Source organism: Hypanus sabinus, chromosome 22 (genome assembly GCF_030144855.1).
Source record: "Hypanus sabinus isolate sHypSab1 chromosome 22, sHypSab1.hap1, whole genome shotgun sequence".
Lineage (NCBI taxonomy): Eukaryota > Metazoa > Chordata > Chondrichthyes > Myliobatiformes > Dasyatidae > Hypanus > Hypanus sabinus.
The window spans coordinates 58,169,399-58,183,645 of NC_082727.1; the positions used below are offsets into that span (position 1 = coordinate 58,169,399).

The window sequence follows — 14,247 nt, forward strand, 5'->3', positions numbered from 1 at the left end:
TAACCAGCCCTGTGCCTGGAACTGCAATGCACCTGTCCAGACAAGTTTACAACTAATGAGTGCCTCAATATTACCTGGAAAATAATGAGCAGATAATCTTCAGTAGATGAAATGTTTTAGACCATAAGACATAGGAGCAGAATTAAGTCACTTGACCCATTGAATCTGTTCTGCCATTCTGTGATGGCTGATTTATTATCCCTCTCAACCCCATTCTCCCTGTAACCTTTGACACTATGGTAAATCAAGAATCTATCAACCTCTGCCTTAAATATTCCCAATGAACTGGCCTGCGCAGCTGTCCATGGCAAAGAATTCTACACTATCACCACCTTCTAGCTAATCTCTGTTCTAAATGGATGTCCATCCATTCTGAGGGTATTCCCTCTGGTTCTGGACTTCCCCCATGCAGAAACATTCTCTCCACATCCACTCTATCCTGACCTTTCAATATTTGATAGGTTTCCATGAAATCCCCCCTAATTCTTCTAAACTCCAGAGAGTACAGGCCTGTTAATTTCTAACAAGTAATGGATGATTTGTGCTGGTTACATTTTTGTTTTCATGTGTTTATACTGGAAAACTTTGGAGAGACAATCTACAAGTAGTTTGGATAGTGAGACAATTTCTTATTTCAGAATGGAACTTTGAAAATAATTGACCGGAAGAAGAATATATTTAAACTGGCGCAGGGTGAATACATTGCACCTGAGAAGATTGAGAATGCGTATATTCAGAGTAGTCTTGTAGCCCAAGTTTTTGTGGCTGGAGATAGCTTGCAGGTAAGCCTAAAATTACTTCATCAATCCTTACATTTTAATTTAGTTCCATAGCCATTTTGGATAACGTCATGATGACTATTAACTTTATGCAAAAATATGGCCCGTAATACTGTTATGGTTTGTAACTTCAAAACATTAAACTAATTCCAAGAAACTCACAGGGAGGGAGAAGTATGGGTTTGCTTGAAGTAAGATGTGAACTTATCATGTGGTAGTGCAAAGACATAAGAAATTAACATTTTTACACATAACCCATAATCATTTAAATGAACATGAATGCTTAATCAAACAACATATATACAAGATTACTCATATTATTGCAATATTAAATACATAACAAATGAGTTTAATCAAAATGCTTTTATAACTTTCCCTTGTATGGTTAAATGAAATACTTCCATACAAGCTGATTACTTTTGGAAGGAATGATCTTTTGTGGTTATATTGAATTAATTATTTTATGCCTCCTTTCTTTCTTCTTAGTCATATCTGGTGGGCATTGTGGTGCCTGACCCAGAGGTGCTTCCAGAGTTTGCGGCCAGTAAGGGATTCCAAGGCTCTTATGAAGAATTATGCCAGATTCCGGTATATTGTTTTAATTTTCAAGATGTTAGCTCAACAATATTTTTTTAATTATGATAGCTCCTGCAACCAGTTGGCATATCATTTCTTGGTTTGTTGAAACTGATGACGATTTAAATTGTACTGTTATTTGGGCGCATCATTAGAATGGTTATAGTCATAGTTGTAACTGGTTGGATCCTTCATTTAGCATATTTCTGGGGTACTGTGGCTTTTGCAGTTTGAAGGACAAAGGCAGCTTAATTTTTTTGAGTTGGACCCAGAATGCAAGTGTTAATTGTAAAGAAAGTATAGCAGTGCCTTTACTTTCTCAGAAGATTCAGCATGACAGCTAAAACTTTGGCAAACTTCTATAGATTTGGGGTAGAGGGTATATTGACTGGTTGCATCACAGCCTGGTACGGAAACACAAAGCCCTTGAACAGAAAATTCTACATAATGTAGTAGATTCGACCCAGCATATCACAGGTAAAGTCCTCCCCATCATTGAGCACATCTAAATGAATAGCTGTTGTAGGAAAACCGCATTTATCATCAAAGATCCTCACCACTCAGGTCATGCTCTCTTCTTGCTGCTGCCATCAGGTAGAAGGTACAAGAGCCTCAGGACTCACTCCACCAAATTTAAGAACTGTTACTACCTCTCAACCACCAGGCTCTTAGAAAAATGAGATAACCACACTCACTTGCCCATCAGTGAAATGTTCCAATGTTCTCATTTTCAATGACTCTTTATTTATATTTATATTTGGATTTGCACATTTTGTTATCCTCTGCACTCTGGTCGATCCTGTCATAGTTACTTTTCTGAAGATTTGCTGAGTGTGCCGAGAAGAAGACATGCAGTATATGCACTTTGATAATAAATTTACTTTGAACTTTAAGGTCTCAAACTTTTATTGAATTGTAGATGCAGGTCATTAAATGGACTAAAATTGTTCTGATAACTTAAGAATCCAGGTTATTTAGTTTCCTCATTGTAAGTAACTAACTACACCATGAGTCTTATTCTTTTTCAATTTGCCCTAAATTCTGCATTATTGCAAAAAGTCACAGTGCCCCTGGAAGATAAAGAAGAATCAAACTAAACTACCAGATTGATTCCAACACATCGGATTACCTTGAGTTTGCCAAAACTATATGAACTAGTCAACCCTGTAACCTTTTCCTTTCTCTTTCTCCCACCTACATTTTAGGAAATAAAGAAGGCTATTTTGGATGACCTAGTTAATTTGGGAAAACAAGCTGGACTAAAATCATTTGAACAGGTATGCTACAAAGCCACAATTGCCAAATAGCTGCTGTGGGGATTAGTGGAAGAACACCATTATATTAAATGAACTGCTCTTGTTAGCCAACAATTATTAACTCTTTCTCTGCTATTCACTGATCAGACTGATTGATTGTTTTTAAATAAGCCACGTAGAAGGGTCAGATTGTAATCTCCTTCATGTAATTATGTGCACATGCACAGTTCTATCCAGCCTGAAGGCTTTAAATTGGGACTGAAGAGCCAAAGTTGCAACCTAATGGTTTCAAGACAGTATTTAAGACCTAATGGGATCTTGTTGGTACTGATTCCGCAGCTATAATCTCAAACTAATTACGATAATATAAATAAGGTACAGGCATCTTCGCTGGTCAATACATTTGATTTGCTTTCCCAGCATCAAGCTGTCATTAAGGAAGAAATAGCAAAACATTTAGAAAGGAGTGGTTCCATTAGACAGATGCAGCATGGGTTCAGGAAGGGCAGGTCCTGTTTAACAAACTTACTGGAGTTCTTTGAGGACATAATGAGTGCTGTGGATAGAGGGGAACAGGTGGATGTCATGTACTTGGATTTGCAGAAGGCATTCAATAAGGTGCCGCACAAGAGACTTATAAATAAGATACGGATGCATGGAGTCGGAGGAAGAGTATTGGCATGAATAGAAGGCAGAGAGTTGGTATAACTGGGTGGTTTTCCAGTTGGCAGTCAGTGGTGAGTGGGGTGCCACAGGGGTCGGTGCTGGGCCCGCAGCTGTTTACTATTTGCATTGAAGATTTGGAAGAGGGGACTGAGTGGAAATTTTTGTTTCATAAGAATGGAAATTTCATAGCATAGCCTGGATAATCTTGGCAAGAACACTAGTAGTCAGTACCCCTCTCAATGTCTGTAATGAAGTGTTCTTATCACAAAAGCTGTTATTAGTGACTAATACAGATAACAACAATTAGTTAAAGATTATCAGCATTGCCTTTCATTTTGTTTCCCCCAGTAGGGCCTTGCACTTCTCAGGGCGGACTTCTCATTTTTATCATCTCTTAGAAAGTCATAGAAAAGGACAGCACAGAAACAGACCCTTCAGCCTATCTAGTCTAAACTGCCCACTCCCATCAACCCACACCGGGACCCTGGCCCTCCATACCCCTACCATCCACATACCTATCCAAACTTTGCTTGCACACTGAAATTGAACTCACATGCACCACTTGTGCTGGCACCTTGTTAGACACTCTCATGACCCTCTGAGTGAAGATGTTTCACTTCATGTTCTCCTTAAGTGTTTCACCTTTCACCCTAACCCATGACCTTTAGTTGTAGTCTCACCGACCCTCCGTGGAAAAAGCCTGGTTGCATTTACCCTGTCTATACTTCACATAACTTGGTATACCTCTATCAAATCTCCCCTCAGACTTCTACGTTTCAAGGAATAAAATCTTAACCTATTCAATCTTTCTTTTATAACTCAGGTCCTCCAGTCCTGGCAATTTCCTTGTAAATTTTCTCTGTACTCTTTCAACTTTATTTACATCTTTCCTGCAGGTAGGTGACCAAAACTGCACACAATACTCCAAATTAGGCCTCACCCATGTCTTCCATAACTTCAACACAACATCCAATCTCCTGTACTTAATACTTTGATTTCTGAAAGTCAATGTACCCAAAGATTTCTTTATGGCTCTCTCTACCTATAATAGCACTTTTAATGAATTATGGACCTGTATTTCCAGATCTCTTTGTTCCACCACACTCCTGACTTTTTTCACACATTTCTTTAGTTAAATTCAGATTTTCAATAAAGAGCTGTTTCCAATGCAACTTCCAGAATTGCAACACTCCATATGTGGTCTAATCAGCAATAGTCTTTATTGCTGTTACAAAAGCATCCCCTCCCTGTTTTTTTTTTCTCTACCTTGAGTAATATCTGTTAATAAATATACTCTTCTTGGGCTTCCAGCCAGGTCGATTATAACTGACATTTTGATGACAAACTTGGCCATCTTCATTAGGGATGATGCCTAGATATGTCGGGTCCAGAGGTATTTATACCCCAGTAGACTATCCTTCCTGATTGGTTAGTCCTCATCCAATCAGATTTCCACTCTCCCACCTTGCTTACAATCAAATTCCATTTCTTACTTGGAGCAAGACCTTTGTCTTTGTTAAAATTCTTTCCCTCTAGTTTTATTTCAATGGCTTCCTTCACCAGGTGGTCCCAAAGCCAATGGCACAGCACAGTAGTTTTTATATTGTATTTCCTAATGCAATTTATTTATGTACACATTCCTTTTGCATTTTTTTTCCTGGATTAACATCGTATTTTCATTATATGAATAGTTGGTAATTTCTTCATAATATTGCGGAAAAGTGTGTCAATGAAAAGTTCATAAATCAAAAAGCTATTTCCCATTCATTTAAACGTGAAATTTCTGGTTGCATTCCAGAGCTTGAGAAATCTAGCCTATACATTTAAAATATACCAAAACAAATATGAAATATAACTATTAGCAATTAAATCTTAAGATAATGAAAATATACATAATGTAAACTTTTGGAGAGCTTGATTAATAAAATGTGCATGACTTTGAGGGTTTTTGGGAAGGTAGATAGAAATATTTGTAGGAGAACCTAGAATTAAACATCACTGTCAATGTCTCACACATTTCAAGCTTCTTTGAGGAAAAAGAGTTTCAAATCTTTTTTTAAAACAGAGTTATGATAAATTTGTGGTTAAACATTACAGCTCTACTAACGCCTCCACAATCTCTTCGGCTGCCTTTTTCAGAGCACTGGAGTGTAGTCCATCTGGTCCAGTGACTTCATAACCTTCAGGTTTTCAGCTTCCCAAACACGTTCTCCTTACTAATAGCAATGGCACTCACTTTGACACAGAAAGAACAAAAGAATGATTGGCACTTGCAAAACAATATTTTTAATGGAGGCTTATCTATTTCCAGAAACATTCCAATCAGCCGTGGCTGACCTTGAACTGACTGTATGGGTATTTTCTGAGAAACATTACTTTCTTTTTAAATTTTGCATAACAATCCCTCGTTATCCTGAAACCTCATTAAACTTGGATGCCTGCCATTCGTTCTGACCTACTAGCCACGTGTGTAATTAATTTTCTTTTCTCCCTATCTCTACGTTTTGCAACACATAATGAACTTGGAGGTAACATTCTGCTTTCGGTATTGTTACAAGATACCAGTCTTCCAAAAATTGTATCACTTGTCTTGCAGATCCAGTTGTCCAAGTTCAATGCTGACCTTCAGTGCTATCTGTATAAACTCTGAACATTCTCCCTGTCACTGTGTGGGTTTTCTCTGCGTGCTCTGGATTCCTTCCACACCCCATAGACTATAAGATACAGGAGCAAAATTAGGCCATTTGGCTTATCGAGTCTGCTCCGCCACTTCATCTTGACTAATCCACTTCCTTCTCAGCTCCAATCTCTTGCTTTCTCCCCATATCCTTTCATGCCCTGTCAGATCAAGGATCTATCAACCTCTCTCTTAAATATATACAAAGACGGCCTCCCTGGATTCACCATTGTCTAGCTAAATAAATTCCTCCTTATCTCTGTTCTAAATGGATGGAGCATTCCAAAGGACCGTTGGTTGGTTGGCCATTGAGTGGCAGTCTTTGTCAAAAATGGTTTGTGTAAATACTGGGTTTATTTTCATGAACCAAATATGAAGTGGAATCCATTATGTCAAGTGTGTGGTCTCAAGGCACCTGTGTCTACAAGGTGCAGCTGTCAAATAATCAATATTGATCTTGACTCAGCTGCAATTGAGATTTAGTTGCTGCTTATTGCTTATCAATGACATTGGACTGGAAGCTCCCACAATGTTAATGTGGGGTACCATAGAAAATAGTCTGAAGCAGAGCAGCTGAAGTAAACACAATGTACACTACAGATGCTGTGGTCAAAGCAACATGTACAACACGCTGAAGGAACTCAGCAGGTCGAACAGCATCCGTGAAAATGAGCAGTCAACGTTTCGGGCCGAGACCCTTCATCAGGACTGAAGAGGGAGGGGACAGGGGCCCTATAAAGAAGGTGGGGGGAGGGTGGGAAGGAGAAGGCTGGTAGTGCCAGGTGAAAAACCAATCAGAGGAAAGATCAAGGGGTGGGGGAAGGTAAGCAGGGAGGGGATAGGCAGGAAAGGTGAAGAAGGAATGTAAGGGGAAAACACTGTGTAGTAGAAGAAGGCAGAATCATGAGAGAGGTGATAGGCAGAGTGAAACTGGGATGGGGGAAGTGAGAGGGAAGAATTACCAGAAGTTGGAGAATTCAATGTCCATGTCAAAACCATGCCATGAGTTCCTCCAGCGTGTTGTATGTGTTGCAGCTGAAGTAAGTTTGGTCTGATGGGGAGAACACAGGGAGTTGTATTAAGACAATGGACTGATCAAAAGCTGCCTTCTTTGGTATATTGAGACAGTTAACAGTTAGGTTTTGATGTGCATTAAAACTTTAAATGTTAACTGCCTCAATACAGTATATTTTAGTAATAAAAGATGAAATTGTATATCCAAAAAGTGTAATTTTGACTCAGAACTGTTGATTCAACTTGGTTGCTTATTGACATTGTAGGACTGCACAGATTTTTGGTCTAAATGCTTTCATCGTCTTTTCTAGGTAAAGGACTTGTATCTGCACACACAGATGTTCTCTATTGAAAATGGACTCCTGACCCCAACACTGAAGGCTAAAAGATTAGAACTAAACAAATTTTTCAAAAAGCAGATTGACCACCTCTATGGAAAAACACAGGCATAGGTTTCCTCCAGTACATTGACAATGATGGTTTCATATCTTGGACATGTTGAAAAGAACATTGGAAATGTAGACAGTGCTGAAATTTTTTCCCCAAAAAATGTCTTTTTTCCAGATAACATGTTTGTGTTTGTCAAAGTTCAAAATGAGTCCTGTTAAAATGGTATTTTACAACAGCCAGAAATGGCAAAAAAATGTTTACTGGTCAAGAAGCCATTGGAGCCATTATTTGACCCATTGAATAAAATGGAGCATTTTATTCAACATAAGAACAGATTTTGTATTTTAAAAATTCTTTGCTTATGATATTAAATCAAATAAAGACTATCTATATTTCAGATAATTCTTTCATACATAGGAATTGATGTTACTAAACTCCACTTGCCTAAATGCACACTTGCCTAGACTTCTGCTCCGGGTGGAGAATTAAATGATTTAATCCTACATACATGAAAAGTACAGTCAGGCAAAATAGTCAGAGGTGGCTAAATCTTAGGAGAAATACCACTGAGGCCCATCTAAAAATGCCCCGACAGCCTTTTTATGGAAAGTGAGAGCCTGTTGGACACTGAGATGGGGGGCTTGAAGAAGCAACATGGAAGATTGCAACACCAGATCAGATTTTCACTCTCGTTACTTACTGCAGGAGCAACCTCTCACTCCGTCAATGGAGAGCGAGAGCCTGTCCAAGATACCAAAGCGCTGTGTTATGGACTGTAGTTTTCTGGTGGATTCTAGATTAAGATCTCTTTGGGGGCTTTTGCTATTACTTGCATGGTGGGGGGGGGGTGTGGGGGCATTGTTTCTGTTGGTGCAAGTAGGAGAGGGGGAGGGTCAATGCTTGTGCGATAGGAGGGTGAAGAGGGCTTTGGTGTTCTGGTATTTCTATAATTCATTCTATGGAGTTTCTTTCTTTGTGGATGTCTGAAGAGCAAGAGCTTCAGGTTGGACACGTATACATTCTCTGATATTAAATGAAACCATTTGAGTCCTGTTTTTAAAAACAATGTCAAAAGCATTTAAACCATTTTGAATTGTTTTGAAATTATATGTAAAGGATTAAGTAGCATGCTTAAATTATAAAGTAATTAAAAGTATTAACATAATTCAAATATGCTTATCCATAAGGTGCATATGCTTATAAACTGAGGGACCACAGCTAATGATTGTCCAAAAAGCATGATATATTGCTACTGAACTTAGTATTGAGTTGAGGTTTTTTGATGCTAGTGGAGCCTTGAGTGGCAGAGAGGCAGCTATAAATTAGTTTCATTTTGGTTGAAAGTATCTCATGGAATAGAATGGATGAACTAGGCAAGGTGATAGATAGTCCGGTGCACCCAGTGCAGCCACCTTTACATTAGTGATAAACATCGTAAATTGGAGGACTAGTTCATCATTCCATATCATCCACCACAAGTCGGCCTTCCCAGTGGCCAAACATTTTAATTCCGATTCCCACTCCCACATGTTGTTCTATGGCCTTCTCTTGCGCCAAGATGAGGCCACCCTCAGGTTGGAGGAGCAACACCTTGTATTCCTCTAGGTATCCTCCGGTTTGATGGCATAAATATTGATTTCTTCTTCTGGTAAACAAATTCACCCCTCCTCCATTCCCCACTTTAACTTCTGTCTCTTCTCACCTACCTATTACTCCCCCTTGGGTCATCCCCTCCTTCCCTTCTTCCTCTGGTTCACTGTCCTCTCCAATCAGATTCCTTCTCCAGCCCTTGACCTTTCCCACCCACACATTAACCTCTTCCCGCTCCACCCACCTTTTTATTCCGGTGTCTTCCCACTTGCTTTCCAGTCCTGAAGATGGGTCTCAGCCCAATATGTTGACTGTCTATCCATTTCCAAAGATGCTGCCTGTCCTGATGAGTTCCTCCAGCATTTTGCGTGTGTTGTGATGGATGGCGTTTTTTGCAGGACTATGTCTGAACCTGGGTCACTGGTGCTATAAGACAGTAACTATACTGTGCCACTGCACTACCCTATCATCAAGGGGTTGAATAGGCTGAAAAAAAGAAATAAACTCAAGGTGATAGATGGAAAGGGTAGGGGGCAGAGAAGAAGGAACCTGATAGTATAGGAGAGTGGATCATAGGAGAAAGGGGAGGAAGAGGGGCTGTATGGGGATGTGATAGGCAGACAGGAAGATGACAGGCAAGAGTAGGAAATAGAAGAGCAGGGGAGGATTTTTTTAAACCAGGAGAAATTAATGGTCATGCCATCAGATTTGAGGCTACCTGGAAAGAATGTGTTGCTTCTCCTCCACCCTGACAGTGGCCTCATTGTGGCAGAAGATAAAGCCATGGACCATCATGTCAGAATGAGAAAGGGAATGGCATGGTGAGAATAAGAGATGAGTTTATCTTATTATTGAGATACAGCACAGAATAGGCCCTCTGTCCATTCAAGCCACATCACCCAGCAACCCCCAGTTTAACCCAATCCAATCACGGAACAATTTTCAATGACTAAAGGGAGATATCAACTTAATAGCAGTATCTCAAAGAATTACCGTCCTCCTTTCAATTGTAGTATCAGTTATTGGGATATTTGCTGATGGTTGCACAATGATCTTTCTTTTGTTTTGCCTTGGATGATGAAAAGTGTAGGCTTAATGGGAAAGTAACCAAGTATCCTGAGGCTGGTGAGGATCTGCTTGAAGAGAATGATAGATTTAGAATCATTAGTGTTTTATAGTATTAATTTACTGCTACAAACAGGAAACCCCTGGACCAAGATCAGGAAAATGCATTTAGCAATTTTTATTTTGTTAGGTATAGACATAATGGATCAGACCTCCATTCACGGCCCCAAACAATTCCTCCAGGTGAGGCAACACTTTCCCTGCAAATCTGTTGGCGTCATCTACTATATCCAGTGCTCCCAATGTGGCATCCTTTACACTGGTAAGACTCAACTTAAAATGGGAGACTGCTTTGTCAAGCACCTCCACTCCATCCGCCAAAAGTGTAATTTCTCAGTGGACAAACTATGGTCCATGGCTGCCTTTTTTGCTACAATGAGGCCTCTGTCAGGGTGGAGCAACACCACATATTCTGTCTGGGTAGCCTCCAATCTAATGGTATAGACATCGATTTTTCTTTCTGGTAGTTTTTATTCCCTCCTCTATCCCCCACTTTATCCTCTTACCTTTTCTCTCTATCACCTCCTCCTACAGCCCAATCTCTTTCCCGTTCTCCTCTGACCCACTCTATCAGACTCCTCCTTCTCCAGCCCTTTGCCTTTTCCACCCATCACCTTCCAGCTTCTTACTTCATTCCCCCCCCCCCCCCAAAACACACTCATCTGGCTTCACCTGCTATCTTTTTGCTTGTCCTCCTCCTCCTCCCCCCAACTTTTAACTCTGGTTTCTTCCCCCGCCTTACCTGAAGAAGGGTCTCTGCCTGAACCATGGACTGTTCATTAATTTCCATAGATACTGCATTTCCGCAACATTTTGTGTGTTGCTCTAGGTTGGATGGACCACTTTTATGCACAATAATATTGCTCTGATACATTCAACTGATTCTATTTTTGAGATCACTGATGTGAAGAGAGTCTCATTTTCATCATCTCTTTTGAATTTCCAAAGTAACCATATACTCCCAATCACATTTCCCCCCCGACTTGTACCAGAATCCACTTACCTTGCAGCAGCATCTTCCCTGAAACTGTAGGAGCCCAAAACCTGTCACCTGAAGCCTCAGACACATCTTATGAAGCAGAAATTTATTGGTCATTCCATTCAGTGTAAATGGGTTATATTGCACCCACTAAATTCAGATTGCTTTCATTTTGTGGAATCCCTCCAGACATTCTACTGGTATAATGCTGAATTTCTATCTGTCTTTATCTTAATTCTCCAGCCCAGGTTCATTGTGAAATCCACCTACCTTTGTTCCAAAACAGCTTGAGGAAAATAACCTTATCTTCCAAAAAGGCACATTCCAGCCTTCCAAATCCAATCATGAGTTTATCTTCTGCAGGTAACTATTGTATTCTCATCTCCGATTTCCAGCACCCACTGCACATAATTCTAAAAATGTCAAATAACTGTAACTATTCTGTATTCTGAGGCTCAGTAGTGTAGTGGCTTGCACAATGCTTTACAGTACTAGTGACCCACGTTCAATTCCCGCTGCTATCTGTAAGTTTCTATGCTCTCCCTGTGACCGTGTGAGTTTCCTTCCAGTCTAAAGACCTACCAAATTGTGGGTTAATTGATCATTGTAAATGGTCCTGTGAGTAGGCTATGATTAATTGGTGGCTTGAAAGGGCCTGTTGCACGTACTATTTCAATAAATGGTTAAATAAATTTACACACCTACAACCTTTTCTCCCTGTCCCATTATAATTCCCCTTTGACACATTATCACTATTCTTTTTGAAAATCATGTGTTCCTTTCTGCATTCCACCTGACCACAGCCTCCTTTGTTTCTGTGCTACCATTCCAAGGACCTGAACTCTTTTCAGATGAAGCAGCAATTCATTTGCTCTTCCAGTTTAGTATTTGATGCTCATGGTGTGGTTTCCTTGAAGAAACCAAACAGATTGGATTATGCTCTGAGCAATAATCCACTCAGTTTACAAACGTTTCTGTGAGCATAACTAATGTTTGCCAGTCTTTGTTTCTGTTTAGTCTTTTTTGTAAATTCTATTGATTTTTTTCCCTGTAAATGCATGCAAGAAAATGAATCTCAAGGTAGAATATGAAAGCATATACATACTTTGATAATTTCACTTTGAACTTTGTTGCATTCTATTACACAAGTTTTTATTTTCTGAAAATATGCTTTGAAACAACATTGTTTTTAGGTGTGTTTGAGAAATCAAAGTTTGCTTCATCCATTGAACCCCCTTCCATCTACAGTGTGTCCTACTTCAAAGAATTCCAATACATTAATCAGATTTTCTTTTATAAAGTGACATTGACTTTGACTGCCATGAACTCAAAGACACTGCTAAAAAGTGCCTTAATAAGAACTTGTAACATTTTCCCTAATAACAGATGTAAAGCTGACTGGCCCATACTTTCAGCTTTATCTCTTTGAATAAAGGAGTTGCATTTGACATTAAGATTACTCACATTTAGGGAAATTTAGGCAAGTTAAATTTTTTAACTACAGTATGTAATCTCTATTCCAGAATTATATTGTTTTTCCCTTCTGTCCTCAGTTAAATACACCAGGGCTGTATTGTACCTCCATCCTAACTGATTTTGAGTAGAACTTCACTCAACAACTCAATTTCCATTCTCTCCTTTCAAAAGAAGAGATTTTGTTTTTCTCGTCCTTTTAGTTAACCTGTCTATACTCCCTTGTAACCTATTTTTGTAGTCTTCTGTCCAAATTATTAATAGATTATGAAACACTGAATAAATCAATATTAATAAAACATTAGAAATACCCGTTAATGAATCCAGACTGAGATCACCAATACCATGAATGCTATTTTGTATGATACCAAAGTACCTTTTCCAAACTTTTATATAAAATCCCTTACCACCATTAAAAAGGGCTGAGACTTGACAAAAATTATTTCTTACAACCTTGATAATCTGTTACCCTGTCCCATAAAATAAATCGTAACAATTCCCCCATGGCTGGATGTTGAACAGAATCAATCACTCACACACAAAATAATTTGGTAAGGCAGAAGGTGCTCTGTAGTCAATGGGTACAAGCAGCATTGTAGATATAATCAATGTATTCATTGATACATTTCAATAACTTGAATAGCATTTTAAGCTTATACCACCCTATAGGTGATCAGTCAGTGATCACATGTGCCTTGTGGCGCATCGGGCAGCAATCTCGCCGTTTCCTTATCACTTTTTGTATGTGTTTTTTTTTAAAGCTGAGATGCTGCCTTGATGCTAATCAGTCAATGGATTTTCAGATATTTCCTACCCAAATTAGAACTTTTCTGTTGCTCATTAGATAGCACAAAGTTTACTGAACCCAAAGGAAAACTGAATTTAAATTTCAAGACATTGATTTTGTTATAATTTGAATGCTATGTTAATTTATAAAAAAGGTAAAGACAACCACCTTTAATAAAGTTCAGCAATGCCATTCAAACAGGTGGCATTGCGTTTGATGTGAACATGAAGCTGAGGGGCCCAATTAAGAATATCTGGCCAAGATGTGCTTAACCAGAAGGGGTGACCAGGCTGAAAGAGCATAATGGCTTTTAGTGGGAGATAGAATCAAAAGTGGAGGCATGGATGTGATTAAGGAGTTGTACATTGATTTAATTGTCCCAATTTATCCCAGGAAATTGCTTCCATAGTTTCATAGCAAAACTAGATCACATAAATGCATATGAAAAGGAATTTATTATTTTAAAATTGTGAATCATCTCTCAAATCTCTATCACCATAATTAGGTTGTCATAAACATTGGAAATTTTAAAGGAATTTCTTTGCTTATAAAAGAAATGCTTAGGAAAACAATTGCTTTATCAAAATAAGTCAAGTAGGAATTAAATGTGGAAAAGAAACTTTAAGCCAAGGAAAGGAGGTTCTGTAGAAGGCCATTATTAACTCTGCTGTTGGAAAACTGGCACCAGTAGTATCAGAAATTCTTTTTATCCTCTTCTGATTTTTTATCTGTGGCAGGACCATTTGAGTATTTCTCCACACACTTTCTTGGGAACCAGCCTCGTTCATGCTTTCCAACTGTTTAAAGAAAAATTTAGTATTATTAAAAGTCATTGAAACAACAATTATTCTCTCCAAGATATTTACAAATTGCCTTTTTCCTTGTATGTTTTTTAAAATGGGAATATAAAGAGTCTCTTGGCTTGCTAAGTTCTT

The 14,247-nt window shown here is 38.8% G+C and overlaps 2 protein-coding genes across 3 annotated transcripts in view; one reads left to right on the forward strand and one right to left on the reverse strand.

Moving 5' to 3' along the window:
• The window catches only part of acsl5 (acyl-CoA synthetase long chain family member 5), a 52,130-nt gene extending 43,961 nt beyond the window's left edge, over nucleotides 1–8,169 (forward strand). The window contains exons 18-21 of the mRNA XM_059947835.1: nucleotides 639–782; nucleotides 1,266–1,367; nucleotides 2,561–2,632; nucleotides 7,280–8,169. Coding sequence (XP_059803818.1) covers nucleotides 639–782; nucleotides 1,266–1,367; nucleotides 2,561–2,632; nucleotides 7,280–7,420 — 459 coding nt within the window. The 3' untranslated portion in view covers nucleotides 7,421–8,169. The remainder of the gene's footprint in view (nucleotides 1–638; nucleotides 783–1,265; nucleotides 1,368–2,560; nucleotides 2,633–7,279) is intronic.
• A 5,579-nt stretch (nucleotides 8,170–13,748) lies between these two features.
• The window catches only part of zdhhc6 (zinc finger DHHC-type palmitoyltransferase 6), a 30,790-nt gene continuing 30,291 nt past the window's right edge, over nucleotides 13,749–14,247 (reverse strand). For both annotated transcript variants that reach the window (XM_059947838.1, XM_059947836.1), the window contains exon 11: nucleotides 13,749–14,109. In XM_059947838.1, the coding sequence (XP_059803821.1) occupies nucleotides 14,006–14,109 (104 nt within the window). In that variant the 3' untranslated portion in view covers nucleotides 13,749–14,005. The remainder of the gene's footprint in view (nucleotides 14,110–14,247) is intronic.